At 34.5% G+C, this 16,226-nt stretch overlaps 1 protein-coding gene across 1 annotated transcript; it reads left to right on the top strand.

Annotated features, from left to right (window-relative positions):
• The first annotated feature begins 239 nt into the window (after positions 1-239).
• Positions 240-15,998, top strand: LOC113397015 (Fanconi anemia group I protein homolog). Its single transcript, XM_026635152.2, has 25 exons — positions 240-407; positions 511-615; positions 713-885; positions 1,512-1,679; positions 2,200-2,310; positions 2,634-2,764; positions 3,071-3,270; positions 4,269-4,396; positions 4,927-5,141; positions 5,314-5,500; positions 6,235-6,405; positions 7,192-7,295; positions 8,209-8,369; positions 8,500-8,673; positions 9,167-9,352; positions 9,645-9,862; positions 10,020-10,193; positions 11,414-11,541; positions 11,974-12,170; positions 12,682-12,828; positions 13,323-13,521; positions 13,792-13,981; positions 14,343-14,535; positions 15,049-15,163; positions 15,786-15,998. Exons 1-25 carry the CDS (start codon positions 309-311, stop codon positions 15,914-15,916), a joined length of 4,005 nt encoding a protein of 1,334 aa, XP_026490937.2. The 5' UTR covers positions 240-308; the 3' UTR covers positions 15,917-15,998.
• The last annotated feature ends 228 nt before the right edge of the window (positions 15,999-16,226 follow it).

Raw genomic sequence — 16,226 nt, 5'->3', positions numbered from 1 at the left:
AATCTTAAATGACAGAATTTTGAAAATGCCTTATTAAAAATAATTGTAGTTTTTCAAACTTACTTTTTAAATTATATTTTAATTTCTCTTTTTGAAGAATAATATGATGTATTAAGATGGTATGTTGCTATACTTTTGCCTATACTATGTTGATATAATTTTTCTATATTTAATCTATAGTCAAATGTCAATGTCATTTCTTAGTATTCAATAACATATTTTAAAAAGTTGGCGGCGCATATAAGTACTATAAACTTTTTATAAATATACTAATATTAAAATTTTACTGCGATTATTTATGTTAAAGAATGGAAGCGAAAACGATTTTCAGCAAAATAATAAAACTTGGACAAAATAACAGTGAACGTGAAGAATTATATAAATTTTGCAAATTAAAACTTGAACAGGTTGAATCATGTATTAATTTACGACTCAAGTTTGAAGTGCGATGATAATAAATATATGTGTTTTTCTTTATTGTGCTGATATATTGAATTTTGTTTTAATTAGGTGATTGATGAAATTCCTCGTAGAATACTACTTAACGATGGAGCTAACTTGTTGGATTGTATTTTCAATGGCTTACCAGACAATACATCCAAAATCAAAGTTAAGGTAATTTTAACTATTTGTATATCCGATAATTTGTTACAATACAGCTTAAATTAATAATATAATTATAATTATAATCATATAAATCATAATATTTTAGGTAATTGATATAGTACTCAAAACAATGAGAAAAGAATTAACATCTCTCACTCACTGTGGTGATGTGATAAGCAGACTGTGTTTAGAATTGCCAAGATTGCCATTAGAACACCTAGTAAGATGGAGCAGTGATAGTGTTCAATCTATAGTAGATGACACTGATGTTAATATGATGTAAGTGCCATTTTGTAACTTTATATTTATAATAGATAGACATCCATTGCCATATGGGCCACTAGGCTTGGGAGCTATGTAGTTATGACCCTTTGCCCTACAATAACACTGGCCCATTCACATCAAACTGGAACAGAAATATTTACTATATAACACTATGTCTTATCACTTAAAATATATATTTAAAATAAACTTTATCAAAAGAAAGAAGCCTTTGTAGTTGGATATTTGTATGCTGTAACTTTAGTTTTATAAATTGTCAAAAATATCTAATCTATATTATACTAGTATCATATTCCATTTTGCATGGGTGCAATAAGAATTAAGAAAATGTGTAGTTAAAATATTAAGTAGGTATATTTTTTTATTTGTTCTTTTATGTATATCATAATAAGATAAGAAGTATGAATAATAATGTTACTGTAAAACATATGTCAAATTTTAATGACTTTGATCAAAATTTGTAATGTTACAGAATGTATCTGACAAATCAAGCAGTATTTTTTGGTTTTGATATCTTCTAAAGTATAAGAATGCTATCTTTCAAATGTTTAATTATCTATAAATGTAAAAACATTTTCCCAATTTGAATATGATTATTCAATTAAATTATTTTATAATTACAGTTGGAGAGACATCTTACCAGAGTGCCTTAATGCTATTTTGTTACACGACAATGTCAAATATTGTGGTTCTGAATTGTCAGGAGTTGAATTTAAAGTGCAGAGTGTGCACACATTGTGTCAATGCCGATGGAATGAGAAGCAGTTGGTGCAGTTGACAGCTATGTTTAAGTGAGTATATGAATTATAAAATAATTAATTAGTGTATTTGTTTAATTAGTGTGTATATAATTAATTAGTGCAATTATGGGGTCAATCGACATACTAAAGTTTGCTTGAAAGAACTCATCTTTTTAGCCAGAAGGTAAAGCATTATATACTAACAAAAGTTTAGTATAATATTTCTGAAAGTATCAATGTCTATCAGTGGCAGTAACTCACCATCAGGTGGCCCATTTGCAACTTTGCCTGTCCAACTATTTAAATAATAAAAATAAATAAATGTGGAAGTAACTATTATAATACTGGCTGGTGGCCCATTGCCTGCTTTTAAATTCCTGCTCGTTCTTTAGTAATTACTAAGTCCAGTAATTTATATTATGTTAATAAGGGTTGTTGGTAAATAAATTTGTATTGCTTAAACTTGATTGGTTTGTATTAATAACTATAAAAAATTATATATAGTAAAATTTAACCTAGGGTGCAGTTGTAAAAAATATACTTTCTGTAATGTGTTTTTTTCTTTTTTCAGAGATATTCAACTGTCGCGCACTGATCACAGACAAGTTGTAAACAAGATTTGTTCATACATGGTCGATATATCACCTGATGCCCTGCCTCCACTTGTCCACCAATTGCTCAAGTAAATGTGTTATACACTCAAGTTTCAAATTAAATATAAAATTTACGTTTTATCAAGTACATATTTACATGTTTGTTTAATACAGAATAAAAATATTTACCTAAATTATAGATATCAGACTTTAACAACTTTATAGATGATAATACAATAAAATTAACAATAATTTAAAATTTTTGCTTGTTCCACATCTGAGGACACCAGGCGGATTTGTACTGGAGAGCTACGTTATGTCTACTATTTCTATACCCTATACATTCGTTTCCAAAATAAAAGACGCGCGACTTGCTTGCCTGCCTTCTAAGAGAAATTAATTTTTTTTTCAGGTTATGCAAGTTATATAATGTCGAAATTGTTCTCGCTCACTTGAGTCATTACTTTAATGTAAGACTATACAGCAAGCTGGAGCCTCCGCCTCAAGACTCAGAGTCAACCACAATGGATGTTGATGATATAGGTATATAACATCACTAAATATTTTCATAGACAATTGAAATGTACATGTTTGATATGTTAAAACCAAATAGGTACATATGTACTCAAATAGTCAATTCGGAGTGAAAGGAATTTCATTCATATTTAATTCAAAATATAGTAAATAGTTATTTAGGTCTGGTTTTGATCTAATTAAAACTAGAAATATGCAAATTAAGAAATAATTACAAGTGCAATATTTGCTTCATATGATTATGATAAGCACATACATTAAATTTATATTGTGTAGGTATGTATTTTGTTTTATTTATTATTTTCTTGTCCTCAGTTCAACACAGCCCCGCGGAGATGAGTAGATGTCTGTCCACATGCCTGTACCATATATCACAAGGAGCAGCGGAACCAGAACTCATTCGCAAGCATATAAAACAGTGGCCAAAAACCCAACTATTAAGAACACCATTCCTCATTGACCTTTCCCTAGCTATCTCGGATAAGGGTGCGGATTTTAAATCAGTTTGCTTGGATGTAAGTATGATTATTATAATAAGCCGTGAACTATCAGCATAGAATGGAACTTTGTCAAAGTAAATCGAAAATTGTGGTTCTTCAGCAAAGGAATGTTAGCAAAAAAGGTTCTTACCATAATTGTCCGGCTCTGGCAAAACTTTAGGGGGGTTATGATTTTAGTCGATTATGTAGGTAGTTATTACAGGGTTATTGGTAATTCGACGTATTCTCGTTAGGAGGTGATAGGGGTGACTATTTGCAATAATTTTAACCCCCATATGCATGATGCAAAAGTTAACCATTTTTGAGTTATCACGTTTTTTAGTTTTTTTCAAAATAAGTCAAAAATGCAACTTAAAAATTTATTTAAAAAAAAGTATCAATTAAAATCTATATTTTTCTTCTGATTTATAAAAACGATTAAACACTGGTAATTGGTCAATATTAAAATTGTAATTATCCGTCCAAATTTAAAAATGCGAGACGGAAAAAGATATTATTTCAATATTTTTTTTGAATTTTTGTTTGACTTGTTTGGAAAAAAATCTCTGGACTATTTGAATCCAAATTCGATCAAGATGAGATTACTAACTCCATATAAGAAATTTATGTTAAACTGCAAGAAAAATTTCATGTGATTGACTTTCCTAAATTTTACCTTCTGTTTCAACTCATTTTTATGATAATGATTATAACATTCGTAAAACTAAAAATCAATACAGTAACAATAACAAGTGACAATTCGTCCTGCGCTTTTGCTGACGCTACCTTTAGCGGCCGGACTGTGCGTGTCTCAGTTCCAAAAGGTTGCATTCCATTCTGATCGCGCGCGGATTATACAATTTTTTGTTTTACTTTATCCGTTAGTATGTTTGGGCTATATATTTTATTTCTGCCTAACTGTTTATAAACAAGTTATTTTACTTTAATATAATCGCGTGAGAATTAATTAAACAGACTTTATAATGCTATTTTCGTAGTTTTTATAATAATTTGTCTTTGAATAACATTTGAAGGTAATAAAGTCGGCGATAGAGTTTCGTATATTGGACGAGCTGAAGAGCAAAGAGTCTGCGTGGGTTCGCTCTGTGTTGCCGCCGGACGTAGATATTGTTAGCGTGCTCAAAGTGCTCACTACTGAGAGGTAAGATAATTTATCGTTCATATTAAAATATACTGATGATGATGTTGGCCTGATTTCGGCCACGGCGACTAGACTAATCTCAAGTGAGACTAGCCAACTATGTAGGACATATTTATAGTGCACTTTCCGGGGACGGGAGTGTACACATATCAAACTTCTAGACTCCGGGCTGTTACCGAGGATTTTTCAATAGAAAAGCCAAATAACTATTCATCGGCCTGACCGGCCAAAAATCTAGCCACTAGACTGTAGTGACTAGTGACCAGTAACGTAGCAGTTAGTTATACTACTAAGGTTATCAAATGATAATATGGCGTGGGTTGCCTATAAAAAATATTTTTTATAGTGAATTATTCAGACTAAAATTTCTTTAAAACCTAAATTTTAGCCTATCACTAAACCGCAATACTTAAAATTGTTGTATTCTGGTTTTAAAGGTGAGTGAGTCATTGACGATGTGAGGGTTGAATAATATTTATTTCTGTGTCCCCTACCTATTTTAAATGACCTTAAACAATATGTTCTTTCAGTGCTAATCACCGGCAATTAACGGTGATGGGTCTCATAAACCTCGCCTTCTGTTTGCTCTCCGTATCCCGAATAAAGCCCACGGCTCAAGCGTGCTGGTCACACGGAAAGCTGATTCTGGTGCGGCTGTGCAAAGCTCAGCCCGAGACCGCCGGACACATACTCAGTCAACTAGCTGATAAAATTTTCGGGGACTACAGCCAACATCAGTACACCGGTACGGCTCCTCGAAATATGTATACTGTATTTTTAGATCATAATTTTATCAAATATCAGCAAAAGCGGCCGAGTATGCATCAGTTCGGGAGCGAAGCAACTCACTCGATTATATTAATAATGAGCCGATAATACCGATAGCCACGGCACCGATGTGACCAAGCGCCTTGCAGACTGCCTGTACGTGCTGTGCAAGCTGTCGCCGGCGGCCGTGGAGCGCAGCGCGCAGCTGGCGGGCGCGCTGGAGAGCTGCGCGCCGGCGGGCGAGCGCGTGTACGGCGCCGTGCGGCCGCTGCTGCCCTACAGCGCGCGCGTGCGCGACTCGCTCGTCATGGTCTGCCGCAAGGGGCTCTACTCGCGGTGCGGCTTGCCTCTGCATATTATTTACTGTTCGGTGTGATCACAGAAACAGAAACCGAATGGCTCCAAACATATTCTTTATCCGTTTCGATTACGGATAGATTTTTATTTCTGATATCCCTGGTATGTATGTTCTTGTTCATACGTGCATGTATATGTTCGAATTAATATTTATCCGAGAGGGAGCGACGATCGACTAATATACTGTTATTTATTTTATGCATTGACAGATGAAAATATTAAGTAAAATGACCCAAAGAGTAATAAGATTTACATTTCGAGTTATAAATGTTCTATAAGAAGTTAAATACACGATGAATGAATTAATAAATAAATATTGTTCGATATTTGTAACTTACATGCGTGAATCTTAACCGACGATTATGAATTAAAATCTGGGGCAAGCACTTCTGAATCATCTCAATCATGTGCTTAATTTTTATTTATCTCGTGCTCGGCGTAGAAAGAGAACATCGTGAGGAAACCTGCACGTGGCGGACGAGACCACTAGCCCGTATGGGAGCAGCGGTGGAGTCAACTCCAAACCTTCTCCTCAAAAGGGAGACCAGGCCTGTACCCAATAGTGAGACATTAATCAGCTGATTCTTTACTTCAGTGATCATGTTTATATGACAATTATTTATTCAGTAAGTACGACCCGTCAGTGTCCCGCTACTAACCACGGAATCCTTCCAAATAAAACATTTAATTTTAACAACAACGTTCTGCAACAGGGACTCCAGCTACCGCTGCTTAGCCCTCTTTGGGTTTTTGACGGTGTTAAAATATATGAAGTTATCAAAAGAACTCTCATCGAGTCAAAGCGGCGCCAGCGATCAGTTCAGCGCGCACTCCTACCTCACGCAGCTCACGGTGGACATGCACGCTACGAGCCAGGGCGCTGCGTAAGTTTACAGATATCCGCCATATTCGACTTCTCATTATGTCTTTATTGTCTATAGCCTTTTCCATTGATATTGGGCGTAAAACAAATAAACAACTTTGACATTTATTTGACGCGATGTCATCGGTTGAGATCGCGAATAACTATGATATTCATTGTGGATTCTCGAAAAGATCGCGTTACGATTAGTGATGAAATTTTTATCGGAACTTTGAAAGTAAAATTGAAGAATATATTAGTGGTTAAATGGAATATTCGTGTATTATAAAGATTTATTTAATCAAGAACTGAACTGTAGTGCATAATATAATGTAGCAGTGCTTAGTAAATCTCATGTTAATCTGCGTCTTGTATATCTACACCTTCTCTGCGAATAAAAACTTTTGTGTTTTTCTGACAAGAAATTCTCATTATCCTCTAGACTTTACCTCTAGACTAGATGTTGTCGATGTTGAACATTCTTCTCTTAATCCGAGCCTTTTAGTAATGGGCGTCTCGGATTGTTGATCGGACATATACCATAAGGTATTGTTAGGAGTGCCATATATTCTATTATAGCTAACAAGTAAAAAAATACTAGCCTGCCAACAAAAGACAGTACCTATATCACGATGAATAATCACAGCGAGAAGCCTTATTTTTATTTAAAACAAAACAAAACATATGGAGACGTTGCATTGTAATTTTATATTCAAATTTAACACCCACCATGCCTAAAAAAAAATAGACTACAAAAACTGAGTGTTTATGTTTTGTGTACAATATATTACCTTACTATTTCAAACAGGATAACGTCTCGAGTTCGCAACGAAACGATATGTTTGGAAGTGCTGTCGATTCTACGTCGTTGTCTCGTGCAAGATGCTGCTGTCAAACAATTATTATACACCGGTAAGATTTTTTAAAAAATCATTTAGCGTTTTCATGTAAGCACAGTAAAATCAACTTAATATGTGGTTGATAAACCACATAGTTTTACCATATTAATATCAAGTAAATATTATCTTAACAGATGGGAACGCAGTATATCTTTTTAATTGCACAATCATGGGTTGGTTATTATAATTTGTATCTTGAAGCGACGTGAATAAGGTCTAAATTTCAAACTCCATGTTTTGATAATAAAAAGATTATAACAATATAAATTTCATTTATGGATACATTAAAAAATAGGATCGGTACAACTATTGTATGTAATGGATCTATTTATCACCCACGATAGCGTTAAATTATCGACTTTAAAATAAACTTAACAAATATAATCTAATTTGTATTTTTTTGCTGTCTCTACTCTTAGTCGTCGCACGCACACTGAGATTACTTGTAAGCAAAGCGTCACTCATGCCCTTTAAATTTAACGTGGAATATGTTCATAATAATATCATATAGTTTACTCTTTCTGTAGTGACTTGCTCTTATCCCAATTTGAACACAAGAATCCTTATTATTTACTTCACGAACAAGTACTGTGTTATCGGCACTTAGCATGGTTCAGGATAACTTGACATCTATACATACTAATATAATAAATTCAAAAATATCACTGAACCGATTTTGATGAAATTTTGTGTGAAGCAAGATTGAGCCCCAAGGATGGACATAAGCTACCTTTTTATACCTAACACCTGACGACCTTCCCCTAGATCGCGAGCGAAGCCCCAATTTTTAAATTGACCATTCAATAATGCAAAAAAATAAATATTAATCCAATATATAAATTACGAACATTATATTATAATTGATATTATTAAAACATTAAATACATTCAGTAGCATTTGAATGTTTTTATGAATTTGTGTTTTAGAGATGTACGACTGTACCAAAGACAAGCCAGCTCTACACGAGTCGATCTTGGAACTGTTCTATGATCACTTGAATAAATATTTACCCGATGATGATGATGAAACCTCCGTGTTACTCTTCGACAAGTGTGTACAATTATCAAGCATCGGTGCTACTCTAACAGTAAGTTTTGTTAGATACATAATTTGCTTGTATCCTAAGGCTCCAGATTATTTACAGAAGTTCCTGGGTTCGAATTCCGGGTTGGCTGATAATGAGTTGTCTAAATAATAATAATATTTAATAATTTTAGGAACCCATTGGTCGGCTGTTGTACGTGATAGCGCAGTTCTTACAAGTGGACGAGGATGAGTCGGAAGACGTCCTCGGTAGTCAGAGCGAAAACGGCGCTACCTTCCTCAGGAGAAAACTTACGGATATTATGGAAAAGCTGTGCAAGAGCGATCTCTCGGCGGTGATACAAATGGTTTGTGACTATTTATTGGCATACATTTTTTAAATAGTTTGTCGGATTTTTCAATAGCTTGTCTTTAAGTATTATAGTGCATTGGGGTAAGATCTTAACGATCAAAATTCTGACTAATTCAAGCATATTTTTGTTGTATTTGTACTTTTGGCAATATAAGTTCATAAAACTGTTTCTATTGACTGGTGAACTTCATGTTAAAAGTTATCAAGTCAGCCGGAAATTCGATCGGTACGATCTTACTTTGATACCGATCTTATCTCAAACTCCGTATAGTTTAAACTTTATTATTTAAGAACTTTGTTTTTTTATTTTGTAAGTAACTACTCCCTTAAATTTTATGAAAATGGAAGTTACACGAGTAATTTTATAAATAAGCGATAGCGAAGCATATTTATGCGATATATGTTAATTTAATTAGTTTTTTTTTTAATTGTGTCACGTGGACGCACGTGAATACTTGAATAACATTAAATTTATATATTTTTTTAAGGACGACACAGGCTTAAATGATCTGACACCAGAGTCCAAAGCGAAAAATATAAAAGTACAACAGACGTTGCAGTGCTATGAAGCGCTCATTGCGCATCGCATCATGCAATGGAATCCTCAGAACTCTAACGCCAACTCCGTGCATCACTTGTATAAGGCTTATCTTCAGCTGTTGGATAATTCTAAGGTATATAAAAACGTTATTCATCTATACTTATATCATAAGCGAAACTTGTTTGTTTGTATCTAGTAGGTAATTGTATCTAGTAGGAAGTTATGGACCAATACTATTTCTTTTAAAGATATTTTAATTATACCGTTATCTTTATTAATAAATTGCACCTGTGCGAAGCCGGGGCGGAACGCTAGTTTTATAAAATTTCAGGAAATGCATAAGTATAAATTATGTTTATTTATTAAATTAAAATGATGGAAACTACACTGGCATAACAGAAAATAAATATTTTCAAGTATTTCAGGGATCTCCGAAAACAGGTAAAAAGAGTAAATCGTTAAACGAAACCAAGGAAATAGTGAAATCACAAAAGACCCAAAAGTCACAAAAATCACAGAAGGAGAAAGGTAAATCACCGAAGAAGGTGTCCAGTGCGGTCAAAGACAGAGCCGGACCCTTCAAGCCCCTCCCGTGCCTGTGGGACTTGCAACTGTGCCTGCGAGTATTGGACCTCCTGTACGGGTGAGATACGTTTTTAATTGGCTTGAAACGATCAACACAGAGCTTTCTTTAACGGTTGAGTGCAAGCGAGCACGATCAAAACAATGATCACTCAAATATGAAATAAAAAAAAAATGAAAAAAATGCTCACCAATAAAAGCGCGTTCACGTGTTCCAGCGAGAATGTCCCGTGGTCGTCGGTGGAGCAGCGCAACCACATCCGCGCGCGCAGCGACTTCCACGCGTTCGCGCTGCGCGGCGCGCAGGCGGCGCTGGGGGGGGCCGCGCCGCGCGCCGCCCGCGCGCCCGCCCTGCGCGCCGCCGCGCTGCTGCACGCGCGCGTGCTCTGCCGGTGAACCACTCGCTACGCTAATGCGGTCATCTTGGGGCGACGGTACCACTAGATAACGCGTCAAGTGACCGACTGACCGTCCCGTCGAGTAGAGATAGACGATGTAGACGTTTAATCCTTTCAACCCAACCTGTGCCTTCTTCCCGGGCAATAAAGCGCGGCTTAGATTGTATTAAAATTCATTTCCAAACTTACTCCACGAGTAACAAAAGAAACATAATTTTACATTAACGTTTGTTCCAAATTCAACCTTATTTCGTTATTATCAGAGCAGAGAACACCACTTTAAATGTACGATATTAACAATTTATTGCTCAGAAGAGACTGTTACCGAGTCGCGGTTCTAATTTTGTTTGTAAGAATAATTTGACTAATTATTTCTATTATGTTTTTATAATAATACTTATTCATTGCTAATGATCAACAAATATCGTATAACTATACAACAAATAATACCAGACTTATCTATATTCCCCAACCAAGTACCTTGTGCATGATTGGGGAAAATGGGTAAGAGATTTTTATATGCCAAAAAATATCATAAAAAATTATAAAGTATAATGAAACTACTCCATATATTCACTGTTCTAAAGCATTTCTTGGCCAGACATTGGCTAAAATTGGCGCTTGGTTTTGCTAAAAACTAAATAATTATTGTTTCATTAAAATAGTTGGGTATTTTATTGTTTAAATTAAAGCACAGCATCTACTTAACAAAAACATGATATTCCGTCCGATACATATATTTTTCGATAGTTATTTTTACAGTTTTTGAACACAACAGAAGCATCGTGGCACATTAACACGTTGACGCAAATTTAGATTTCAATTTATGAAATAAGACCTCATTTTGATTACATTTGATTGATTATCTAGTGATAATGTTGATCGAAGTGATTGATGTAGAAAATATGGAATTACAACTTTCAGCTCTAAATCCCCTCAAGTGATAAATATTTTTAAATGCATGTTCTATGCGATAAATATCAGCCAAGCAATCGTGACTCTAAGTAATGAGTCATCAAGAGAACTATTTCTCTACATCGATCACTATTACAGACCTTATTGGTACATTTTATTAAATAAAGATAGCTATCAGACAAACAAGTACAGCTATGATTCTCCAAAAATTTTATTATATAAATATACTAATATTGATATAATAAAGATCATTTCAGAGTAGGCCCATAACAATTTATTATATTTAATTATATTTACAGATTTCAGGATATGTGTGATTTCGATGACCACACTACACTAGCTTGTCTAGAACTCTACAAGACGTGCCTGAGCCTGTTACTATCGCCGGCATACTCTTTGAAGTTAGATGACGTCATGTCTGGTATAAGTAAGTGCACTTATCATAATTAAAAAATACTTTATAATATTGTTTTTTTTTTTTTTTATAATATATAGGTAGATTTTCAAAGGGATAATTTGACTGGTACTGTCAGACATCATTCCATCCCTTAAAAAGGTTAAAATATTTTTTTTAAGAATTTTACAGGGATGTATTCAAATTGTAAGGCTTGTCAAAGCAAAGTGTTTTCTTACATTTTTTGTCAACCCAATGGCTTCTAGTATGCTCATGAATATTATGACACTTTTTTTTATTGATCCATGAAGTCTTATTTAGCATGTACCTATGTTTAATAGGAACCCACCATCGTTTTTGCCATTGTTACCAATTATATATAACGTTGATTGTACGAGATCCTGTTGCATTTTTTTGCAACAATTATGGAATCTTTATACTAAACTATTGTTGACGTTGTTTCAGTTGGCAATAACGACAAACCAGCTACAGGTTGCCTTGCGGAGATTCTTGAAAATTTACATTCAGTGCTGACATACATAGAAACAGAGGCAGCCGAAGAAGATTTGGATATGGTCAGAAGGAAGATACTTACGACTGTCGTTCAGATCGCAATCTTACTTTTGGAGGTACCAATTGTACCCTGCAATCAGTTAACTGGGGTGAGTGTTGTAAAAATACTCAAATATATTTCCTACTGTAGCAATTTCAAGCTCATTGCACATATCGAACACGGAGAGGAACGATAGAGCTTTGTTATTGTTGGAAAATGTAAATTGAGATTCATACTCAATTTTAATCATAAAAACTTTATATTAATCTTCTCTAAATTAGAATCCGCAATCTACTTATACGTCACGATCCACTTTATAATGTCACCGAAAATTCATATAAGTTCTCAAAAATCTAGACAAATTGTAAATTGTGCAAAAATTGTGTCAAGTAATATCTATAGATTGCCAACTGCGGAGGTGATGGAGTACATAGGTGTGTGCACAAATTCAGAGGAACATATTCACATAATCCAATGAGACGGTTAATATATAAATATTGTTTGCGTAATTTGAGGCTCATGGCGATGACGTTGTATAGTTTCATTAAACGTCTACGGATCCGACGTCACAGGAAGCATACTCGTAGAGTTAGTCAAACCTTACCTCGGTACGGCGGCAGGCGACGCTGAAGCTGGAGGAGTTCGCGCGCCGCAGCAAGCAGGCGGAGGCGCTGGCGCTGGCGGGCGCGCTGCTGGCCGCGCAGCCGGAGCCCGCGCTGCTCTCCGACTTGCTGCTCAAGCTCAGCGTCGAGCTGGGGCTCATCGACGTGAGTGCGCACCCTCCTGCTGGTCGTGATTTCTATAGGACCATTAGCATTGACTCATTAACAGTAATGTATCGAAGTGAAATTCGACACTGGTTCCGTATTTTTGTATGATGCTCGTCCAAAACGATGTGAGACAAATTGACTTCGTGTTTATACAGTTCGATAAGAGGTTTATAATTATTATTGTGTTTTCAAGTCTCATACATAATAACCGGTAAAATTTAATAATATATATCGTTTTTTTAGATAAATCTATATTAAAGTATTTTTGTAATTTCTTCTATTTATATAGTTCGGTTACTGTTCTAGACTAAGGTTGCTTATATATTTATCCTATTGTTTCGCAAATGGTGTCTTTTTGCAAATATTATAATATACCGTAGAATATAGAACAATATCATATTTTTTCTACGTGTTGGACGCACTTTTTTTCATGGTGACGTTTTTGAACAAATGGTATGGGAACAGAGTTCATTACTTCTTTGTTGGAACAGGAAGAAGACAGTTCTGCTGGCCAAGAAACAAGCAATTTCCCAACGATAGACTCCCGCTCCGGTCATATGGTTTTGGGTCAAGTATGCGTTCACCTGAGCAATACATTTAAAACCACTGAGCATTTGCTAAGCAGAGCAAGAGATCTCACAGCTGCGCTGAACATTGCTGTTCACTCGCACCAGCAGCGGATAGACCGAGGTGAGGATATATTAATTTACTTTGTATACATCAGTTTTTTCAACCTGCAGCTCACGACCCCCTATCGCGTTAACGGCAGGCGAAAAAGGCATTTACACTCAATAGAGTTTTTAATTCTGATTATTTCTTTAAGCATATAATTTACAGCTAATATTTAAGACATAAAATAATTTACGGCACAGTTCTTCTTTCGAATTATAAGAGAAATTCAGCATTTTCTATTGATACTGATTGATGATTATAATTGTAATCTGTTTATTCGGTCGTTAGAACTACAAGAGCTTTACAAGTCAATTGTAATCCAACTGTGTCAATTGACGACGTGGACGACCGAGACAGCTAAATTACGGTGCTGTATCGGCGGCGGGAGCGACAAAGTGTTGACCATTTGCATGCGCCTGTATTCGCTGCTGGCGACTTTCATCAAGCAGCTGGACCCAACCATGGTGCAGTCCTTGAGGTATGCATCATTATGAAATAAATTCATCCAGTAACACGTGTCAGAAGATAAAATAAAATATCTGTATTACGTTGTACTTAATTCGATCCTGAATGTTGGCTTCGAGGCCAATGAAATTTCCACTTTAAAAATGTTTAGGTGTCATGATATAGGTGAGCGTGTTCCGTTCACTTTGAGGTCGAAAATTATATCGTAAGTGCAGAGAGAAATGTCATGTTTAATCGTGACGTGAAATATACACATGTGACGTGTACGGTCACATTGTATTCACACAGACATTCTAGAAGTTTACCTGGATAAAAATACGCGGATAGAGTCGCGAGGTAATGATTAATAAATACGATTTAATTTTATATTACAGGCTGGAAAGACTGCTTAAGTTTTCCGGTAAAAAGCTGTCTGCAGTCACTGACGGTCTTATCACATACTTGGAGTCGTCGCAGCAACAGCGGAATGCTAGCAAAGTGTTGAGAGACACCAAGCTGATTCCGCGACTTGTACTGGAGGCAGAACAGTTCAGCAAACACGTCATCCTTCTAGGAACGAAGGCTAATGTACGTATATGCAGTCGGCTAAAATCCAAAATTAATACTATGAAAATATCTTTTAATTCCTTTATTTTAAAAAGTTACGCGAGGAAACGTGCATTTTTCGAATTTAGCTAAAGTTTTGGCATGTGTCGCATTGGATCGCAGCGTGATGCAATAAGTCACAACTTTTCCTCAGTAGAAGAGAAAGCTTTTACGAAACGATGGGATATTTACAGGCAGATACTTTATTTTTATTCCTTTTTAGGGATAGGTGAAGATTTGTCGAATTCATAAAATTCATTTATATTTTATTGAACGAACGTAATCCAACTTGAAAGCGTTCCTCAAGTTTTTAACGTTTTTTTATATCAAACAACGCGATCATACTAATGTGATAAAATGGAAACAAAATTTATGTTCTATTTATTTAAAGTTTACAAGATGAACGTATGGATAACTAATGCAAGTGGCATTATCGCTTTTCTCCTTTCGTCTATTTACATATAATTTTAGATGAGATTTGTATTCACCTTTCAGTTAAACTTTCAACAATATTTATCCTTGGGGACGGCGAGAGATTTCAAAATCAAAGCGCCTTTGCTACAAGGTGTTATCAATGCAGTCGACCAATCGAAGGAAGTTGAAGTGGATGGTAATTTAATTATATAATTTTGTACTATACTTACTATGTTGGGGATAATGTTACAAACGAGTAGAGAATGACAAATACCTGTATCCACTAGCCGTTCAATTCGAGACGCCATTACCTTCCGTAGTGCTTCTGTTTTTCTTAGCAAAATTTTCTAAAAAAGATTAGTTCAATTTGTTAAGTATTATTTACATTCAAGCCTTATCTGTACACAAACGAACATAGTTAATGTATAAATAGCTACTATAAAAATTATGTCTGTGTGTTATGGTGGCAAGGATGCATTATATTTCCTGGTTGAATGGCAATTCCGATGATTTGGGCGAAGAGTGAAGCCCTTCTGTGAACCAGTGGAGGGCAGGCAATAAGAATTGGTGTTATTATAATATAATATAATATAATATAATATAATATAATATAATATAATATAATATAATATAATATAATATAATATAATATAATATAATATAATATAATATAATATAATATAATATAATATAATATAATATAATATAATATAATATAATATAATATAATATAATATAATATAATATAATATAATATAATATTATAATACGTTTAATAAAAAAATGCAGTTAAGAATTGGTCAATATTTTTATTTCAGAGTGTGATAATATCAACGATGCAGCAACAGAAATTTTAACACCTTTGGTAAGTGATGAAGAACACACCAGCGGTGATGAACGTAATAACAGTGATGAAGAACCACCGAAAAACAAACGCAAACGGGTTTAATTATGTTTTTTTTTTTGTATAAATAAGCTAATATTTTTTTATATCTTTTGATGTTTATGAAATAAAAATAATAATTACTTTCGCCGTTTTTTTTTTTAATATAATTCATGAAATTGAGCTAATTATTACATGAAAAGAGGGATAATTTTATATTTAATGAATACTTGACTGCTAATGTTGTACACATAATTTTAGATTAAAGGTAAAGGCAAAACGGTTCAGTAAGTTTTTCGTCTGATTTCTTGATCATCCTATTTCTTTTGTAGTTATTGAACTAATAAAAAAACAAAATTAAACAAAAAAATAAAGC

Source organism: Vanessa tameamea, chromosome 9, assembly GCF_037043105.1.
Source record: "Vanessa tameamea isolate UH-Manoa-2023 chromosome 9, ilVanTame1 primary haplotype, whole genome shotgun sequence".
Taxonomy (NCBI): domain Eukaryota; kingdom Metazoa; phylum Arthropoda; class Insecta; order Lepidoptera; family Nymphalidae; genus Vanessa; species Vanessa tameamea.
The sequence above is the reverse complement of the archived record's forward strand: the minus strand, read 5'-3'. Positions and strand labels throughout refer to the sequence as shown.

Excerpts from the sequence above, each read along its gene's own strand:
- LOC113397015 (XM_026635152.2), top strand. The coding sequence starts at position 309 with ATGGAAGCGAAAACGATTTTCAGCAAAATAATAAAACTTGGACAAAAT. Across the intron at positions 5,142-5,313 it reads CAGCCAACATCAGTACACCG|ACTGCCTGTACGTGCTGTGC; the intron begins GTACGGCTCCTC and ends AGCGCCTTGCAG. Across the intron at positions 12,171-12,681 it reads CCTGCAATCAGTTAACTGGG|GCGACGCTGAAGCTGGAGGA; the intron begins GTGAGTGTTGTA and ends GTACGGCGGCAG.